This window comes from Eschrichtius robustus, chromosome 3 (assembly GCF_028021215.1).
Source record: "Eschrichtius robustus isolate mEscRob2 chromosome 3, mEscRob2.pri, whole genome shotgun sequence".
NCBI classification, from domain to species: Eukaryota; Metazoa; Chordata; class Mammalia; order Artiodactyla; family Eschrichtiidae; genus Eschrichtius; species Eschrichtius robustus.
The window spans coordinates 54,013,948-54,035,690 of record NC_090826.1 but is presented as its reverse complement, the minus strand read 5'-3'; the positions used below and the strand labels follow the sequence as shown (position 1 = coordinate 54,035,690).

Sequence of the window (21,743 nt, the reverse complement as noted above, 5' to 3'; positions counted from 1 at the left end):
TTTTCTACCCCCTAAGGTATTGCCCTTTTAAAATCCTCTTCAAATAAAATATAACCTAATTGCTTGCACATGACTAGTTTGCAGAGATTTTTATTTCAACAGTGCCACCTAGTGGAGCAATCAATACTTTCAATTGGTCACTGATCTCATCATCCTCAAAAGCTAGGAAGCCCCAAATAGTTGTATTTTCTGGTTCAAAATATTCTTAATAATATTAACATTCAAGGGGGAATTTTATAAACGAATCATAATCTATAGACTTTTATCTTCTGATAGGCTACCTCTAATAAAAATTAGGTCATTTACAAATATTATTATAATATTTAAAATAAAAGTACCTTAGTGATTTCTTCAGAAGCTCGTTTGAAGTCCTGAACATTTCGACAGTAAAATCCTATTGTACAGCTAGGATCCATTTTTCGAAATGACATCTTTTTGGGAGAAGGGCAGTGGAATGTCTGTAATTTTAAAAGTTCTTTAGGATTAATTTAGTTTTATTTGATGGACTTAAGTATACAAAAATATTACTTAATTTAAAATTTGCTATCTAGCTTTTCTCCAAACTACAAACATGCTTTCAAATGGTGTTTTAGTCTATCCTATGCAGATGATCCCTCCCAATCTCCAAAGCTGTAAAACGTAAGCGCCAACACTGTGTATATTCAATTCACCAAATCTCTACCTGATGCAACATTAGTGCCATTCTGCAAAAGAAAGGAAGTGTGTCAAAAGTGGTGTGCATTTCTAACACTTGCAGAAGGGAAGAAAAATGTGTCTCTGAAAAAGACATGAATAAGCTAGTACAAGGTTTAGAATCAAGTTAGCTATTTCTAAGAAAGTGTAATTAAGTCTGTTTGGTTAGAGATTTTTTAAATGTTTATAAACCTTTGAATAAGAATACGAAGACTTTGTAAACAAATATGCGGGTTCATGAAAATGTTCCATAATGATATGAAAAGAGATCAACGTGAGAGTTTTAGCGATTGACACAATTAGCACATAATTACACATTCTCCCAACCCACTCTTCTACTGAGCTTTACCTCAAGTTCTTGTTCAGGCCCACACAGGATACAGGTGAAAACTGTTCTCTTACGGTCCTTGCCCTTCTCCTCACCAGTCCTCCCGTCCCTTAGTTCACTTTTCTCAAGTGGTCACAGTGCTAAAGATATAAATGAGCTAAGGAGACTGCTCTAGACTCTCTACTCTTGTCAATAGGCTGTGGCTACCAGTAGAGTCCGGTATCTTTAGAGAATGCAAAAGGAGGAAAAGGGCAGAATATAAAGCTAATCATTCCAATGTTTTTTTTCTTCACCACTACACTCTGGTACTTTGTTCAAAAGATTTGTTTTTTAACTGCGTGAATGCTCAGACACTTGTCCTTAAAAATTATTGATGCTACCAAATCTTTTTTGTATGTATAAAAAAAAGTTTATGTTAAAAAGGAGGGCCATAAAAAATATATATATATTCATATTTGCTTATATTTGCATAAAGATATCAAAAATTAACAAGTTTAAGGAGAGGAAGAAAACTGGGCAGATGGGAGACAGGTATGGGAAATTCTTCATTGCATATTTTATATTTTTGAATTAAAGAAGAAGCTCAAGAAATCATCTAGGCTGGATATGAACCCATAAACTTAAAATTTCCCTACATTTAATGCCTGAAACTAAGGGATTTCAACTAGAAACTATCTATTAAAACACAGAAAAATATAGGCTTTCATATTTATGTTCATGGTGAATCAGTCAAAATCACTCTTTTCTCTCCCCCTACATACAGTATTCCTAGTGATCCAATTAATATCCCATATTATCATCAGACGATATGCAAAACGAATACATTCCAAGCTGCTTTTTTTTCCCTTACAGATAGTTCAGTCACATACTAGATTCAAATCCAACATCATGCTAGTAAGCATAGACCAAACAAATGTGTTTTCAAAACTATGACTTCTATGAAATGCTTAGCTAACACTCACTTCATAGTGAGATCCAACCTAGCTAAACTGGAACGTCCAGTGTTCTAGTCAACACAAGTATTGTCTTAGTTGGACTTTTTTCTAACATTGTTTTACCTGTTTTATTTATAAAGAGATATTAAAAACAGATCTGGAAAGGCACAGAAAAGCTAGGTAAACCTGTTAGTTAACAATATACAGGAGTATTACTGTTTAAGGCTCAGACAGTTCTAGGTCATAGTTACAATAAAATTATTCTACATACAAGGTATCTAACAATAGTCATTTGCCCAACTCCTTCCAAAGCCAATAATAAGGAATGTTTATTCAGTTTTTGCTACTTGGGGATGAGAAAGAAGAGCCAAAAGTTTGTACGGTCCAACAAGTATTTTTTTAACCTGTCTACATGGGTGCCCTAAATTATATTAAAGCATTGATTAAAGTTGTCACGTAAGAACCATTGGGACTAAACCGGAATAAGCTTAGTGCTATTTCACTGTATTGCCTCAATCATCATAGATAATAATGACAAACACTAGTTAATCATAGTTGTTTTGATACCTACAAAGAACTTGCAAACTATTCACCAAAACACAGATATAAATCTCTGATGACTGAAAAGTGAAATTGTTATTGGGTGTTCCTACATGAGTACTAGGACTCATATTACAGAGAGGCATTTTATACCATTTAAATTATAATCTTTTGTTCACCCAAGAAGAGTCTGAAACAAACCAACATTAATTTATAATTCAGAATCATTTCTGTTTATTGTAAAACAAGTTAGACTTTAAAATATTTTCCCAAGTGGCATTACACAGCTACGTTCACTTTGTGATAATTCTCTGAGCTATGCACTTAGATTTCTTTTTTAATTTTTAAAATTCTGATGACTGCTAAGAGTAGCAGCTTCTACTTCACAAACACATTTTAGCAAGTATCACTAGATACACTTCTGTGACAATAAAATATGTTTCTGAAAAAACTGGCCAGAGTGAGTCAATTCCCATTTATTTCATTTTTCAACAAACTGTTTATTCATTGCCTCAACAAACAGTTAGATATTAGGCACCTACTAAATGCTAGGCCTGTTCTAGGCTTATTATATGGAATAGTGGATTCTATTACCTAAACATACAAATAATACTGAAACAAATACTTTTAGGTGTAGCTGTGTTATTCTGGTGATTTAGATAAAGCTTCCTAAGATAACTAATTAGAGAATACATCCTTACTAAAAAGCACCTCCTACGAACTGCAGTTCACATGTGTAATTCATAAAGCGTACATCTTTCACCAATGAATTCACTCATCTATCTACATAACCACATCACATCATTCTAATAGCTTTAATGCCACTATTCTCTGAACTTACTAGGATATATTAAAATAGTCACCACTGTATAAACCTCCTAAAACCTGAAACTTGGAATTGGGGGCCCAGGAATCAGAAGAGACTAACATATCTATAATAAGGTTTTTCTTACACTATTAATAGAATATTAATATTAAGGTAATACAATATTACCTTAATAATAGAATAGATTCAGTATTTGTAAAGAGAGAGAATCAGTCATTCTGAAAGTATGTCATAAATAGCATGAAGCAATAGTCTCTGGTTTAAGAAATCTTAACTTATTAAATATATACATGCATGTATACACACACACACACTTCATAAATATGTATAAGAAAATGTATATCCACTAGTCCTCTCATCCCAACAATTGAAACTCTGCCCTGCCCTAGCCACTAGCAATGTGAACCCACAGTTCAACAGACCCTCGCTGCTAAAGCTCATCTTAAACCCGCTTTCTTGGTGTCCCAATATATAAAAAATAAATGCTTCTGTGCATTCAAGAAGTTACCTAATTTCACCAAATTTTACTTTACAAAGTCTCTTAAAATCAATTCTTCTTCTCCATTCTCACTTTCACCCCACTTCAAGCTTTTACTGAAGTGCTGAAGTGTTGCAACAGTCTCCCAATAATGAGCTGCGACCTTCCTAATATTGACTGTATAGACATAACCAGAATATTCACTGACCTGGCATCTTTGCAGAGTCTCTCAAAATATCAGAAGAATAGTCTCTTTCTACTGGCCAAAATAACCAACACTAATAATCTTTTAATTTGCCTATTTTAGACGTCAGAATACTGTGAACAAGTTTCCATCTGAATCTCAAGTACTTACTTTTCTAAGGAGTCAGTTTGACACAGACACACCGGAAATGTAACTCAGACATAGGAATCAGGGCCACAAGACCACAATGCAGCAGCGAGAGAATTACAGTGTGGTTCACATAGCACAATTCTATGTGCCTCCTCCCACAGTATCAATCAGCCAACTAGAAATATTTATTAAAGTTTACATGCAAAATATTATGAAGGAAGGAAGTAGAAAGCAAAGCTGATTCTGGCCTCAAGACACTTGTACTTTAGTTGAGGTAATAGTCTACAAAAAATGCTAGGCTGTTTTATAATGTATCTTTTAAAACCAGTTTTTAATCTTGTGGTTTATCCATTTTCATAATCTACCCCCTAAATACTTATTAGGTATTAATATTAGCTAGCAAGCTATTACTAAAACAAAGTACTAAACCACATTTCCAACTTGTCAAGCCCTTGAGAATTAGTGATCCATGCCACTCAAGCGATTATTTTAAAAGTCTGTAAAAGCATCACCTGGGAAAACAAGAACCAAAACCATGTTAATAATAACGTCTCACTTATGCACTCTCAAAATTTTCTGAATTAAAATGCTGCACATGTATAATTGATTCACTTTGCTGTATACCTGAAACTAACACAACACTGTAAACCAACCATAATACAATAAAAGTTTTTTTAAAATGCTGGATCAGAAAATGATTAACATAAAGGAAAAGAAGACTTTAAGAAATCAAAGCTAAAACAAATATTAGAAACCCAATTAAAACTTGTGAAAACTTAACTAGAGGCTAAGACTTAATTACTATACTTAAAGCAAAATAATTTTGCAGGCTCCTTCAACCACTTTGTCACTCTAACCCAACTCCATCATCTTCTTTATTTTTCTTTTTTTCCCCCCTTTCTTTTTTTTTTTAAACATACCTAACATTTTAAATGCTTCAGTACTATTCAGCTGTATATGTACAAAATTACTTGGAGGCTTGATCATTTATTTTGGTAGGGCTAGGGTATCTAACAAGTTAGAGACAAAGATAAATGAAGAAGAAAGTGTATTGTAAATTAAAATTCAGCAATGAATTATTTAACCTTTGACCACTGTATGTATTATGGTTTTATAAATTAGTAAAATATTTATTACTAACTTGTAACTGTGATACCATAAAAGCGTAGCTGCCTAGCACATCTCTAAATAATTAGAATTTGCTTCATACGGTAAGAAAACAGTACCAGCTCTTTATCCACAGTACCTCAAGAGGGAAATCCTTTATGCTGACATCTACAAAAGATTGGCAGTAATGAGGATCCATGTAAATCAAACTGTCATCTACAAGGACAAAACAGAAGACAAGTAATTCAAAAAACACCTTATTATTACACTGCTTACAATCCAATCTCTATGTAGAATAGCTGAAAAAAATCTGGGAGTAACAGCTTGCCAGACTGATATTCATTGACTGAAACACAGGTTTGCACAGGACAGATTAACTTTTGCATAATCAAATATGCTTGTATAAGCAGAATTTTTATAAAGTGATGAGACTGTCATTTAATTTTTGGTGATAAAATTACTTTCACAAACACACAATTATATTCTACAGTTTGCATATGAAAAATGTATTGCACTACTTTATCCTGACAGGAAGAACATATTGCTTGTCATTTTATCATCAACTAGCACCACTAAAACTGGTAAAAGGTAAATATGTAAATAGCAACTGCCAGAATGTGGCAGCAATATCTTCTAAAGTTTAGTAAAACCAATAAATTATGCCTTGTTTATGCAATAACAGAAATTAAATATACATTTTACAGAATCTAATTATGTTGTGGACCAAATGACAGATGAGTGGCTATGGTAGGACTGATGAATTTATAAGGTACTCATTTTGCTCCGTTAATCATCCTGTTTCTAGATGATCCTATATTAACTTTCCAACTTTTAAAAGAAAACAGAGAAGAAATATATTTTACTAAATCACTAACCTTGAAATCCAGCAAAGTAATATGACTGTTTAGGTTTGCCACCAACAATACCCACACAATATTCAAGGCTTAAAATACCCTGCCAAAATAAATTAATTCAGATTTAGAGTCAAGAGACAAATGATAATTATTCAAAACAACCAAATTTGTATTACTAATAGTAGTAGTAGTTCCCAAATTTTTCACCACCAGTTTTATTTTTATTACATTTTCCCCATGTTCTGAAATCCTTTTGTCCACCAAACTATCTTCCATTTTCTTTAAACCATTCAACAACATTAAACAATTACTATGTGCCAGTTATAGAGATAAACAACATAACCATGGAAAGGCAATAAAAATGCCTGCCAAAGTCAAAATATTTGGCCTTTCAGTTAGCTGGTGCAGCCTTGCTGTGATCAATGTAGTATTTTCATCAGGCTTTTTGAAACGCTAGAAATAATTATTAGACATTGTTACTGTTTTCACTGAAACTTGAGTCTTAGAATCACAAACTAAAAACCACTTTCAATCAATGGCATTCATGACAAAATTTTTACACTACTTCATTTGGAATAAATATAAAGACTAATGAAAACAATTTAATCCAAGGAAAATAATAATTATTACCGTATTTAAACTCAGTTTATTTTACTAATCATAAAATACCAGTGATACCTCAATAAATTGTTTAATATTTCCCTCAGCATCTATTCTAAGCAGAACTCCATTTAAGCTGGGCCAAATAATTCTATACTTTTTTAAAAAACATGTCCATGGAATGGAGTCAATTAAAAACATGTCCAGTGGAATCAATTAATATCCTATCAATAGCTTCTGCATTAATTTTAGCATATATTATGTTAGAAAACACTAATAATGATAAAGTATATGTTATAAAACCCCAAAATATTAAACAATAAACTTTCCTTCTCTTAAATGAGAGAATGTTTCAAAATCTAGAAGATACAAAAATAAAGACTGTATGAACAAATGCCTTTTCCCTTTAACAAGTAAACAAACCACAGTTTTGTTTAAACTTAATTATTTTCTTAAAAATAATATGTGGTGGTTATTGAAAAACCACACACAGAAATTTCCCAAAACCCCAACACTCATCATTATTAACATTTAGGAGAATACCTTCTTGACATCTGTCTGTATTACATATATTCACATATAGTTTATAAATACAATTTTATGTATATGGCATCATACAACATATGCCATTGTAACTTTTGTCACTCATTATCTCATAAACATCTTTTCCTATCAGTAAATATAGATCTATATTATAATATTCAATGGCTGTAAATTTTGTATATTTTCAGTCTTGTGAAAATATCATAGAGGTTTTTTTGGAAAGGAGAACTGCACTGAAGGAATTACAGAAACAGAGAAGGCATATAAAGTTAAAATTTTAGAGCTAACTAAAAAATAAATTAAGATGAAATTATACCAAAAAACTTGATAATAATAGTTATTATTATTCTATTGTTATTATCATTCTATTAACAGTTCTATTATTCTATTGCTTTCCCCCTAAATAAAAATCCTTAACTCAATTAGAGAGTGCCTTACTTTAATCTGAAGCAATCTGATCAGCTGAAATACAATGTTTCTGATATAGGAACCCATGAGGAAGTGAAAGTTCTAAGTCCCTCACAGCCAAGAAAAAAAAGAAAAAATACATATATATATAGCAAGAATCATCACAGACTCTCTTCAGAAAAAGAATGATTTCAGGTAATGGAAGAAAGACTTTGGTTCTTGACACCTGTATTTCCTTTTCAACAGAATAGAGCAGATTTAGCAATAAACATTTATAAGTAGATTAAGAGCTAAAATGCCATTACATATAAGAAGCTGTATCTTTGGAAACCTGAAACACTTTTCAGTTTCTAAAAAAGCTTTTTCACAGTTATCTAGTGGTGAGAATTGATTGAGCTGTATCCATGAAGCAATAAATAAGACTGAAGTAATCAGTCAAAAAGGAAAGTCCTAATTTGTCTTGCTGAAGAAAGAGAACATATTGGATTTTCCTCATTCCAGGTCCTTTTAAAAATAAATAAATAAGTAAACTTCCTGTGGTTAAGAGCTGATAAAGCACCACACCAAATTTCTTTCTCCTCACAGAATGCAGCAGGAGATGGTAACCATCTCTGAAATACTGTGGAATTACCTCAATCAATAAATTTTAAAACTAGAATTGAACGGTGAATTTTAGAGAGTATAATGCACAATGGTTTGGCAGGAAAAAATACAGCTGCTGACAAAGGAGGAGGAGGAAGAAGTGTAGTGGTGGGCAGTGGGTGGGGCAGTGATGGAGGTACAGGAGGAGGTGGAGAAGGAGGAGAAGAAAAGGGAGCGGAAATGGAAGAGAAAGATTACTTTTCTTTTAGGGCTATTAGACACACTATGTTTTCACTGCTAACTGAATGACTCTTTACATGCTCTCCTTTTGGCTTCTGACCCAACCACGCCCTGACCAAGCAAAACATAACACTACTTCACTCAGCCGTTTCAGCCATTTTTACCTGAGAGTTGAAAATTTTAAATGTATTAACAGTCACTACTCTAAAAGGGGACTGTAACATAAATTAAATTAGTAGAAGCTCAAAGAAATGTTACATTTTAGAAAGTCCATATTTTAGGGGAAAATATGAAAAAACAATAAAAGTTCTGGTCTGTGTCACCAGTTTGTTACCCGAATTTGAACATATCACTTAACTTCTGTCATTTCTGTTTTATAAAGACAATCCAGTTCCTAGCTAGTATGAGGGTAAAATGAGATAAATCTGTATTAAAAGTGTTATACAAATATGAGAGTTAACAAATATTTGCTGAGCAGCTCCTATACGCTAGGCACTAAGGATCACTTTAACAGCTAACCATGGTTTGTTTCACTACAATGCAGACTCCAATGAATCACTCAACAGCGTTAAGCAGTCCTGCCATCTGATAACTGTTATCAACACCACCAAACAGCAAAGCCCTCAGCCAAATGAAGTATGCCTCAAAGCTATCTGCAGTCCATTTCACCAGGAGTGGGGGTGGCAAAAGAGTCAGTTCTGAGACTGCCTCAATTTCTGATCTTCTCACGGTAGTAGAGAAGGCAGGGGAATTCATTTCAGATTTGGTTACAACCAACAGAGACATGACAACATGCGAGAAAGTCTCGAAACCCTCAGTGGATCCACGAGATGAAATGGTTCATATCTTCCCACATTCCACCAATAATTCTACTAAAGAGTCCACATGTTAGAAATCAAAACCCCACTTTTATCTAGGGTATGTATATGTTATTGGTTATCGTACTGGTATTATTAGTAACAAGTATGCCTGTAACAGTTTAGTAACGATTAGGAAAAGCCAATATACCAGCTAGAAGACTTCCATATACCACATATGGAAAACAAATGCTCTAGGTTTTTAGAATTGGTACAATCTAGAGTGAGGATATATGTTCTACCTATATACATAGGGACCACAATATGGGGTTAATGCTTCATGTGGGGAACAAATCTAAACTTTATTTCAAGATTACTATATGCCATAACACTCCATTCAAAGAGGAATTCTATCTCTGGTCTTGATTTTATTAAAACTATGAAAATAACATAAATACTATACTCTCAACTAGAAACTAAGTAATTCAAAAGTTAAAGTTTTGTAACAAGATAACCTAATTAGACAGGTTCTTCTGGAAAAAAGAATTATGTGTTCTGAAACAGAACAGATTTTTAACTGGTTAATATGAAGAAAACAAAGTTGGAAGCTCCCCATACTATCTTCATCATTTCGGTCTATATAAATAAGTATTCTACCTATTGATGGACCTTATGGTAGCACAGGAAACAAACTAAGAGATAATGCAGCAGCAATTAAAAAAAAACTCATTTTGTTTCAATAATTACCTAGATATAGTTTAATGTGGGTTTTATGAATAAACAAAGGTACATACATTTAAAAATCACAAATAAGGATGATGGGAACTGTAGACATATTTCAGACTATGATTATTGCTGCACTGAATCCCCTTAATTAGCTGCAAAGATTAAAAGCCTTTTTATTTTGTCATAGAACACCTTACTCTTCAAATCACATCTGATCTTGTAATACTGAAATTTAAGGTCTCTAATGTCAAACTTTACAATCTACAACTATAAAATCATCACTACCCATTTCATAGAAAAAAGATTGCAAACCTTCTCTATTTTTCATATCAGCCAGCATTGTCTTCAAAAACTTTTAGCTCTTATTTCATACCTTTACAAAATCTAAATAGTCGGCATTGGTTCTTTCTCCACCAAGTCTAACAGGAACTAGAATAATAACAGCTTTGTCATCTGTATTATCAGAGGCCATGGAAGTGCACTGTTTATCAATTACATCAGAACTGTAAACTGAGAAAAACACAATTAATATGTATTAAATTTTATAAAAATGATTTTCAGAAACATTTGTACCCTAATTTCCCCCCCACAATGGCCAGTCATATGATCTCTGACATCACTAACAAGGTCTCAATGAGTTAAAAAATACCTACCTCATTTATGCATTCAATAGATATTTATCAAATAACTACTATATGGCACTGGGTCCTCAGCAGTGAGCAAAATGGAGAAAAACCCCTCCCTCATAAGGCATACCATCTAACACATAGGGAAGTAGACAATAAATAAGTAAAATATAAGATATGTCAGATGATGATAGGTGCTTTCAAGAAAAACAAGGGAGAAAAAGATGGATAAGAAATGTAGAGAAGGGATGCAATTTAAAATAAGGTGGTAGGGAAGTCAAGACTTAAAGAAAGAAAGAAACCAAGAAATGCAGATACCTGGGGGGAAGAGATTCCACATAGAAAGATCAGCAAGTGCAAACGTCTTAAAGCAGAAGCATTGCCAGCTTGTTCCAGGAACAAGAGAGCAGTGCCTCTGCAGGGAAGTGAGCAAGGGGTACAATAGTAGAAAATGAGGTTAGGAGATAAAGTTACAGATGGGGAGAGAACGAAGACAGATTGTGGGAAATCTTAAAAGCCATTAATAAAGACTTCAGTCTTTACTTTGAGTGAGATGGGAAGCCGCTGAAGAGATTTTTAGGAAAGGAATGTCCTGCTCTGATTTATACTTTACCAGTCTGGTTCCTGTGTTAACAGACTGCAGAGGGCAATGGCTGAAGCATAGAGAAGTTAGAAAGCCACAGCAGGAACCCAGCAAGAGATGATGGCGGCTTGAACAAAGGCAGTAATTGTCAAGATATGGAACGGTCATGGGATGATCATGTGGAGGTGGTGAAAACTGATCAGTTGAAAATTAAGAACTCCCTAATACATTAAACATAAGATGTGAGAGGAAAAAAGGAGTCATAGATGATTTGAGTGGTTTTCATATAAGCAAACAGAGTAGGCGGGCTGCCATTTACAAAGACATAGAAGACTGTAGGAAGGGAAAATATAGAAAGGAGGAGTGGGAATTCAGTTTCAGACATGCTAAGTTTGAGATATCTATTAGACATGCAAGCAGGGAGGATGAGTAGGCAGGTAAGGACATAAAAGCCTGCATTTGGGGACAGGTCTGGGATGGAGCTATAAATTTGGGAATTGACAGGACCCAGACGGTACTGTAAAGCTATGAGACTGGGTAAATCCAAATCTGTATACACAGAAAAAAAAGTTGAGATCTAAAGACGTAGCACAACACACCAAGTACTTTAGAGATAGGGGGATAAGGAAGAATCCGCACAGGAGCCCGTGAAGGAGCAGACACAATGGTAAAAGGAAAACCTGAAGAGTAGTGTTCTGGAAACTAAGTAAATAAAACATTACAAGGAGTGGGGGAGAAGTCAACAGTGTCAAATGCTGCCGACAGATTGTGAGGTAAAGACTGAGAAGTGACAACTGGATTTAGTGAGATTAAATTATTGACAAGAGTAGTTTTGGTAGAGTGGTGGGTATGAGAGCCTAAGTGGATAGTTCAAGAGAAAATGGGTGGATTTGGTGGAAGCAAATACAGACAAAACTTTATTTTGTTTTGTTCAACAAAAAAAATAGTTTTATTCAAAACTTACTTTACACCCATACTCCCTGTCAGCAAACTCTTTTACTCTTCCACAGTTAGCTGATTAACAAATTCTGCCACTGCTGTCCCAGTTCTTCCCTAAATTCCAAATTTAGATTATGAGCTATCACAGTCTCCTGTTCACCCGCTTCCCTATCCTCCACAGTCAGTCTAAACCGAAGCCACAAAAATGGAAAAACAGTTCTTTCCATGTTTCAATTCTGTCATTTTATTTTTGCTAAACTACTCAGTAAAGCCTTCTAATTATAAACCTTTAAATTCTCTCACTTTTCTGAGGCAGTGCACACATGACCATCCCTATCTTCCACTTGCCACTAGTAAAAGTATTTCCACTAGCATATACAAGTTCTTCCTTATCAAATGCTTCTTACCCTTCAGTCTAATTCAACACACATTGATTGATGGCCAACTATTCATTGAAGTTTTCTATGCCAGAGAAATATAAAAGTAAATAAGATCCTTACTTCATAGTGTCTGGCTCAATTGTTTTGGTATTTTTCCTTCACTTTCAACATATGTAAGGGCTATGAAATAATCCAATTCCATAGCACAGGCTCACTACAGCAGTGATTGCCAACCAAATGGTTCTGGTACCTTTCCCCTACCCCTGCTACCTTAATAATCATTGATCTACAAGGAGATACAGATAAGCACAAAGTGATATTAAAAGTGAATTACAAGCACAATATTTAATAGAGGTATTTCCAAAATGTTACAGAACACAGAATAATAAACTAATTCTACCTGATGGGAGTTGGTAAAGGCTTCACCAAAGGTGTACCTTCGAGCGTGTTCATAAAGAACGAGTAAGAGTTAACAAAAGACATTTTAATAATAAGGGGCATTCTAAGCAGAGGCAATAATATCAGCAAAGACATGGAAAAAAAATAATGATAGTATGCCCAAGGAATGGCTTGCAGGTTGATGGTACTTTGGTGTATCAGCACGGAAGATAGTGTTGAGAGGTGATGCTGGAAATGTAGGTCAAGACAAATGGTAAAGAACTTCATGTGCTTTACATGCTACAATAACTTGAGACTAAATAGACAGTCATTGGTTTTAAATTAAGGGACACAATCAATTTCTTTTGATCAGATGAATGAGAAAAAGAAAAGAAAGATAGGGAAATCAAGTTAAAGTCCAAGTTAGAGATAAGGGTCTGATCTAAATCAATGAGAGTGAAGAAGAGAGAACAGATTTCAGATGCATTTTTTTAAGTATAATTTGTTAAGCTTTGGTTGACTAACTAGATATAAGCAACGAAAAAAGAGTCAAGAATAAGTACGCACGCATGTGGACATGATACTATTAGTGAAGAGAAAATAGAAAGCAAGAAAGGAGTGGTGTAGAGGGGAATGGCAGGGTTAATCTTAAACACGCTGAATTTGAAGTGTTTGTAGAACATCCAGATGGAAATATTTGAAGGACAGCAGAAAATACGAGTTACCTCATATTAACACAAGTAGCACTAGAAATGCAGTTTTAGAAGTCCTAGTATATAGAGCACAGTCCTAACTACTTAAAGGCATGGAAAAATATGCAATTACAAAGGAAGAGAATACAGAATGAGAGGAAGAGAAAATGAATAGAAAGTGGAGCTTTTAAAAACACTAATGAAGATGGGGGTGTGGAGGGGAATTATTAATAGACTCTGGCTTCACCTAGTTCCTAACCTCACAATCTATCAAAATGCACTACAGTAATATAAACTCTCCCTTTAGAATTTTAAACATCAGTGTTCAAAATTTTAAGATCTACTTCAAATTACACAAACCACTTAGATATTGAGTAGCTTTGTGTTCTTTAATTAACTAACAATATGTAACGCATAAGACCAAGGCTGATTGATATCAATAAAAGCACAAAAGGCAAATTCATAAATTATTTAATGACTAATTGTTTAAGCACATCCTCTGGCTTAATTAGAACTCTTAACACAGTACATTTTACTTGCAAGATTTCCTACCTGAAAAGCAAATACAGTACCTGCAAAATTCACACACTCATCTGAAAACTTAAAACTTTCATGTTCATATGGCTATAATCATGGCTTATCAGTCTTTCTTAAAAATCCCATTAACCTTAACAAAAGGCCGAACAAAATGCACGTGTATTTGGTAACGATTATATCCACACTATAAACACTAGTCAGTTACCAGGGTAATCACAAGCATTTTGTAAATACCCTTATATTAAACATAATTGAAGTATATTTAACTTTCCCCAAACATATTTTATCCTCTTAACAGCATTTCGGTAAAAAATAAACAACATGAGGTGCTTTATTTTGAAGGCACTTTTATTTTATTAGGAAATTAAGGTCTCTATTTTATCCCCAATAGAGTTTCAAAATTACTATAGATACTGGTCATTAAACAGAATAGCCATAACAATAAAACAAAGCAACATTCTGGACAATAGCTGCATCATGATCAGATGATTTACTGAAGGACTAGTGAGAAACAAATCAAACAGAGAATTTTCCTTCCTTGAAACACATCCCCAATGAGATGAGACTTGGCAGACATGCACCCCAAGTATATACCTATGTTAAATTTTCCCACCTATCTTTTTTAAGTAGTCATTTTAAATACTGAAATCTTCCTTAAGAACTTATTTTAATATTGCAACTAATAATTCATAGTATATATTCAATCAAGAAATATTTAATCAGTGCCTATACAGGGTGCAATGTAGGAACAAAAATGTGTAAAACATGGTCCCTACTTTCATCATTTACAGTATAATTGGGATAAGCTAAATACTTATGAAAAATCTAATTATAAATGGTATTGGGAAAACTGGACAGCCACATGCAAAAGAATAAAATTGGACCACTATCTTATACCATACACAATAATTAAATCAAAATCGATCATCAAAGATTTGAACACAAGACCTGAAACCACAAACTCCTAGAAGAAAACAGGTAGACAGCTCCTTGACATTGGTCTTGGTGATAATTTTTTTTAATTTGACACCACAAGGCAACAAAAGCAAAATAAACAAATGAGGATACACCAAACTAAAAAGCTTCTGTCCAGCAAAGGAAACCACCAACAAAATGGAAAGGTAACTTACCAAATAGAAGAAAATATTTGCAATCATAAATCTGATAAGGGGTTAATATCCAAAATATACAAAGAACTCACATAATTCAACATCAAAAAAATAAATAATCCAATTAAAACATTGGGCAGAAGATCTGAAGAGACATTTTTCCAACGAAGCCATACAAATGGCTAACAGGTACATGAAAAGGTGCTCAACATCACTAATCATCAGAGAAATGCAAATCAAACCACAAGATATCATCTCACACCTGTTAGAATGGTTATTATCAAAAAGACAAGAAACAACAAATGTTGTTGAAGATGTGGAGCAAAGGGAACCCTTGTGCACTGTTGCTGAGAATGTAAGTTGGTGCAGCCACTATGGAAAACAGTACAGTGGTTCCTCAAAAAATTAAAAATAGAACTACAATGTGATCCAGCAATTCAACTTCTGGGTATTTATCTGAAGAAAACGAAACCACTATCTCAAAAAGATAAATGCACCCCTTTAATCACTGCAGCATTATTTACAATAGCCAAAATATGGAAACAACCTAAGTGTCCATCAATGGATAATGGATAAAGAAAATGTGGTACGTATATACAGTGGAATATTATTTAGCCATAAAAAAGAATGAAATCTTGCCATTTGTGACAACATGCATAGACCTTGAGGGTGTTATGCTAAGTGAAATAAGTCAGACAGAGAAAGACACATACTGTATGATCTCACTTATACGTGGACTCTAAAAAGCAAAACAAAATGAATAAACAAAACACCAAGCTCACAGATACACAGAACAGACTGATGGCTGGCAGAAGTGGGATGGGGGGACACAATGGGTGAAGGGCGCTAAAAGGTACAACTGCCAGCTATAAGATAAATAAGTCATAAGGATATAATGTACAGCATGGGGATGGGCACTATAGTTAATAATACTGTATTGTATATTTGAAAGTTCTCATCACAAGAAAAAAAAATTTCTAACTATGTATGGTGACGGATGCTAACTAGACTAATTATGGTGATCATTCACAATATATACAAATATTGAATCATTATGTTATACATCTGAAACTAATATAATGTTATATATCAATTATACCTAAATTTTTAAAAAGGTTTGACCAAATAAATGGATAAAAAGTAGAATTATATAATACATTCCTCACCTGTACAATCTTGCGCAACATAAATAGTTATTCCTTGTAAATCTGGGTGTCTTGCTTCTTCAACTGCTTTTCTAAGAAAATAACAAGCATTATCCTTTAAAATCCTAACTAACATTTCCAGTTAATAACCAAAGATTAAATTTAAGGGAAAAGAAAGCCATCATTTTCTTGACTTTCCTATTTACCCTATAGCATCTGCTTTCAAAACTATCATCTGAATGGTATCAAAAATCAAGTCAATTTTTTCAAAGTAGAATATTACATAAAATTACTCAAAAAACATTAAAACATAAGTTTAAAAAACATATTTTAAAATTCTTGGGTACAAAGGTGTGAACCCCACCCTGCCCCCCAAAAAAGAATTTCTCTCAAACTCACCTGGCTATATTAAATGTTTTCTACCCAGTGGTATTACAATATGCTTCAAGGTTTGCTTCATATTAACTGACATTACTGACTAGCAAAGTATGATTGTCCTCTGGTACATTTATGAAAGATTTTTTCTTTTCTTTAAACAATAGCATGACCTTTTTCCTTCATTCAAAAACCTATATGACCTGAACAAATGAATTTTCTACTTTCAAGTCTTAGAATTCTATAAGTAAAACTGCAAATTGAAAAGTATTTCCAAGTGAGTACAATATTCTCAATGCTGCACATGAAGTGAGAAAAAAAATCACAATAATATATGTAAAAGGAAATTACACAAATTGTGGAAAAATACTTTTATTTAACTGTATCTTTATAATTTTTTAACTTAACATGCCTTATTATGCATGTTTGTATGTGTTAATATAAAAGAGGGATGGGAAAACCATGGCCCATAGTCCAAGCATGACCTGTGGCCTGTTTTTGTACAGCCTGCAAGCTAAGAATGGTTTTTACAGTTTTCAACGACTGTAAAACAAAAAAAGAAAAAAAAGAGCAAAATAAGCAATAGAGCCCTTATATAGCCTGCAAAGCCTAAACTATTTACCATTAGGCCTTTTACAGAAAAAGTGTTCTGATCCCTGGGGTACAGAACATAACATCTTGAAGAGCAGAAACCATGCTTTTATGATTATGTTTTTATACATGTCATACCAAGCTGGACTTGACATTATTAACAATCCATTTAATAATATTAGGCAACTACTTTTTCAAGTATAAGCATCTGACCTATAAAATATAAAAGCCTGTTAATAAGCAAAAGAAACCTTTGTACTAATTTGGATTTTGTATATTATTCTAAATAGACTAAATTTACTATAACATGCTGTACTTGGATGACAATATTAATGATTCAGTTAATAATAATAGTGGGACACAATAAATAAGACAATTTTTTTAAAAACTTACGTAGCATCCAAATAATTGGCACATAAAAAGCTGAGGTATAGTGAAATTTGACTTTCGACTTTTTTCTAACTACTCTGAATGTCACAGACACTTTATTTTACTATGATATAATTATAATATTAATAGTCCCATACATTTACAATTCACAAGAATTTGATGTGTGCAAAGAAATGCTGAAAACATCAATTTTAGCTCTTGACATTTCATTACACTATCAGTACATTACAGCCCACAGGTTACACTATTAAAAAAAAAAACTATAATGTTATGCATGTTCCAAGGTTGAAAGAGTTGTTAGTTTTTAGAACATTTCAATAAGGTAGTCTAATGAAAACCTGGTTAGAAGGAGACCTTGGGTATCTATACCTATGAGCAAAAGAAGAAAAATTTGTCAGTAGATAAATTAAATGTAACTAGAGTCACAACATGTCTTGTTTTTTCCCTAACAGTAAATGAAAGCTACTTTATGAATATTCTCATACAGTTAGACTTTAAAAGTTCCAATAATACATATGCACTGCAAAAATCACTATCTCTGAGCCTGAGGACCTCTGTCACAAGATGAAAGATTTTAAAACAATTTTACCTTAAAATGTGAGCAACCACAGCTGGTCCATACCAATCTCCAGCTTTTTTCCCAGACTTCTTTCCATACTCTATTAGTTGATGTAAACCAAAGAGAGCCAAGCGGGAATCACCAAACCAAGAGATGATTTTCCTGTGATAAATTTCATTTTGCATTTCACGATCATCAGAATATCTCCCGATTGTTTCCTTCAGAGAAATTGTTGGGGTTTTGAGTTCTCTTTCCACTGAAAGCGATGCTTCGAATGATGCAGTAAATTTTTTTACAGTGTTGGAAGTCCATGATTCAGAGTCTGAATTTTCAATGTTCAAAGCATCAGGCCAGGTCCAAGCTATAGCAGTTCCAAAGCAAGGTGTTCAGATCTTTTAAATAGTTAGACTTTAACAATTCTACTAAAATAAGTATGTAGCATTTAAAGTCATATGGGTTACTAAACTAAAATAGCAAAGTCAGAAATAGGCAAATTTATAGTGACAGAAAGTAGATTAATGGCTGCCTATAGGGAAGGAGGGGTATTGGGAATGACTGCTAATGGGTATGAGGTTTCTTTGGGGGAAGATGAAAATGTCCTAAAATTAGATTATGGGGATAATTGTAGAACTCTGTAAATATACTAAAAACCACTGAACTGTTGTTCACTTTAAATGAATGAAATTATGGTATGTTGATTATATCTAAATAAAGCTGTGTAAAAAAACAAATAAAGGTACAAGCAGAGGAAACATGCCAATATACCAATGATGTTTACTTTTGAGTTGAAATATTATTCTCCAGACTTTTCTGTAGTTTCTAAAGTTTTTTAAATGGGGATATATTACATATAATCAGGAAAAAATTACCGAAATGAAAGAGAAAAAATAGTAAACTTAGGTACAAATGGACAATTCTGGAATATGTTTTTCTTTCTTTTCTTTTTTTTGACAGTGCTAAGGTGGCATAAAGACTTTTGTATTCCATTACCAGTACCGCTCACCAGACATCCAGTCTTGACTACCCAAAGGCACAATAAACATATTCACTAACAATCATAGTATTTATGAGAGTTTAACTTCAGAAAGTGGATTTTGTTTTGGTTATATGTTAAAATAGAAGTTTGACCATGGAAGTTTAATATTTCTTTGCAAGGTGTTTTTTTTCTCATACAGTCCTTTCAAAATAACTTTATTATTTAGGGAATAACATCAATTCTCTAGTAAATGAAGTTAATAAATGAAGTCATTAGAGATCAAAGATTCCCCCCCAAATCAATTATATCACTACCTCACTGTTTTCAATAACACAACAGTCCCCAAACATTCATGTAATTTCAAGCTAACAAAATGAGTCACAGATTCAGAGACCTAGTCAGGAGTGTGAAAAGTATTCCAATTCTTGTCCATGACTGCATGAGACTATAAATAAATCATCCCAGAAAAAGCTGAAAAATTCGTTTTCCTTGCAATATCCACACTGCTCTTGAATAAACATTCTCTCCAAATGACCTCATCAATAATCCCTACAGGGCTTCCCTGGTGGCACAGTGGTTAAGAATCCGCCTGCCAATGCAGGGGACACGGGTTCGTGCCCCAGTCGGGGAAGATCCCACATGCCGCGGAGCAACTAGGCCCGTGAGCCACAACTACTGAGCCTGCGCGTCTGGAGCCTGTGCTCCGCAACGGGAGAGGCCGCGACAGTGAGAGGCCCGTGCACCGCGATGAAGAGTGGCCCCCGCTCGCCGCAGCTAGAGAAAGCCCTCGCACAGAAACGAAAACCCAACACAGCCAAAAATAAATAAATAAATAAATAAATAAATTTTTTAAAAAATAATAATAATCTCTACAGAAAGGTTATTAAATATTTGCCATGCACTGCAGAAAACTGTCTGACACTTAAAAAAATAAAACGACACTTACTAATAACCAGATATGATAGCCTATAATGGTAAACTAAAATCCTCCAACAAATGTACACATTATATAAAAATGAACTAATAGAAATGGTAAGAAAGGTGGCACATTGGAAAAAATATATGTAAGTTAGTATCAATGACATTTCTGAGAGTCTAAAAGTCTAAGCATGATGACCTTATTAAGAAAATGCCCTAATCAATTTAACTGATTATAATCACATTTATAAAGATAAAAATAATTTTAAAGCATAAAACTGTAAAATTTCTTAAGATTTAAATAATGTAAAAACATTAACTGCTCGAGCAACAGTCAGCTCTACCCACCACCAGAGCCTCCCATCAAGCCTCTTAGATAGCCTCAACCACCAGAGGGCAGACAGCAGAAGCAAGAGAAACTATAATCCTGCAGCCTGTGGAACAATAACCACATTCACAGAAAGATAGACAAGATGAAAAGGCAGAGGGCTATGTACCAGATGAAGGAACAAGAAAAAACCCCAGAAAAACAACTAAATGAAGTGGAGATAGGCAACCTTCCAGAAAAAGAATTCAGAATAATGATAGTGAAGATGATCCAGGACCTCGGAATAAGAATGGAGGCAAAGATTGAGAAGATGCAAGAAATGATTAACAAAGACCTAGAAGAATTAAAGAATAAACAAACAGAGATGACCAATACAATAACTGAAATGAAAACTACACTAGAAGGAATCAATAGCAGAATAACTGAGGCAGAAGAACGGATAAGTGACCTGGAAGACAGAATGGTGGAATTCACTGCTGCGGAACAGACTAAAGAGAAAAGAATGAAAAGAAATGAAGACAGCCTAAGAGACCTCTGGGACAACATTAAACGCAACAACATTCACATTATAGGGGTCCCAGAAGGTGAAGAGAGAGAGAAAGGACCAGAGAAAATATTTGAAGAGATTATAGTCGAAAACTTCCCTAACATGGGAAAGGAAATAGCCACCCAAGTCCAGGAAGCGCAGAGAGTCCCATACAGGATAAACCCAAGGAGAAACACGCCGAGACACATAGTAATCAAAGTGGCAAAAATTAAAGACAAAGAAAAATTATTGAAAGCAGCAAGGGAAAAACGACAAATAACATACAAGGGAACTCCCATAAGGTTAACAGCTGATTTCTCAGCAGAAACTCTGCAAGCCAGAAGGGAGTGGCATGATATACGTAAAGTGATGAAAGGGAAGAACCTACAACCAAGATTACTCTACCCGGCAAGGATCTCATTTAGATTTGATGGAGAAATCAAAAGCTTTACAGACAAGCAAAAGCTAAGAGAATTCAGCACCACCAAACCAGCTCTACAACAAATGCTAAAGGAACTTCTCTAAGTGGGAAACACAAGAGAAGAAAAGGACCTACAAAAACAAACCCAAAACAATTAAGAAAATGGTCATAGGAACATACATATCGATAATTACCTTAAATGTGAATGGATTAAATGCCCCAACCAAAAGACATAGACTGGCTGAATGGATACAAAAACAAGACCCATATATATGCTGT

At 33.9% G+C, this 21,743-nt stretch overlaps 1 protein-coding gene across 4 annotated transcripts in view; it reads right to left on the bottom strand.

Annotated features, from left to right (window-relative positions):
• ATG4C (autophagy related 4C cysteine peptidase) overlaps window positions 1-21,743 on the bottom strand; it is a 94,643-nt gene that overhangs the window by 12,937 nt on the left and 59,963 nt on the right. For all 4 annotated transcript variants that reach the window (XM_068540020.1, XM_068540023.1, XM_068540019.1 and 1 more), the window contains 6 exons: window positions 18,326-18,656; window positions 16,402-16,472; window positions 10,365-10,501; window positions 6,117-6,195; window positions 5,381-5,457; window positions 339-458 (listed from right to left, as the gene is read on the bottom strand). In XM_068540020.1, the coding sequence (XP_068396121.1) occupies window positions 339-458; window positions 5,381-5,457; window positions 6,117-6,195; window positions 10,365-10,501; window positions 16,402-16,472; window positions 18,326-18,656 (815 nt within the window). The remainder of the gene's footprint in view (window positions 1-338; window positions 459-5,380; window positions 5,458-6,116; window positions 6,196-10,364; window positions 10,502-16,401; window positions 16,473-18,325; window positions 18,657-21,743) is intronic.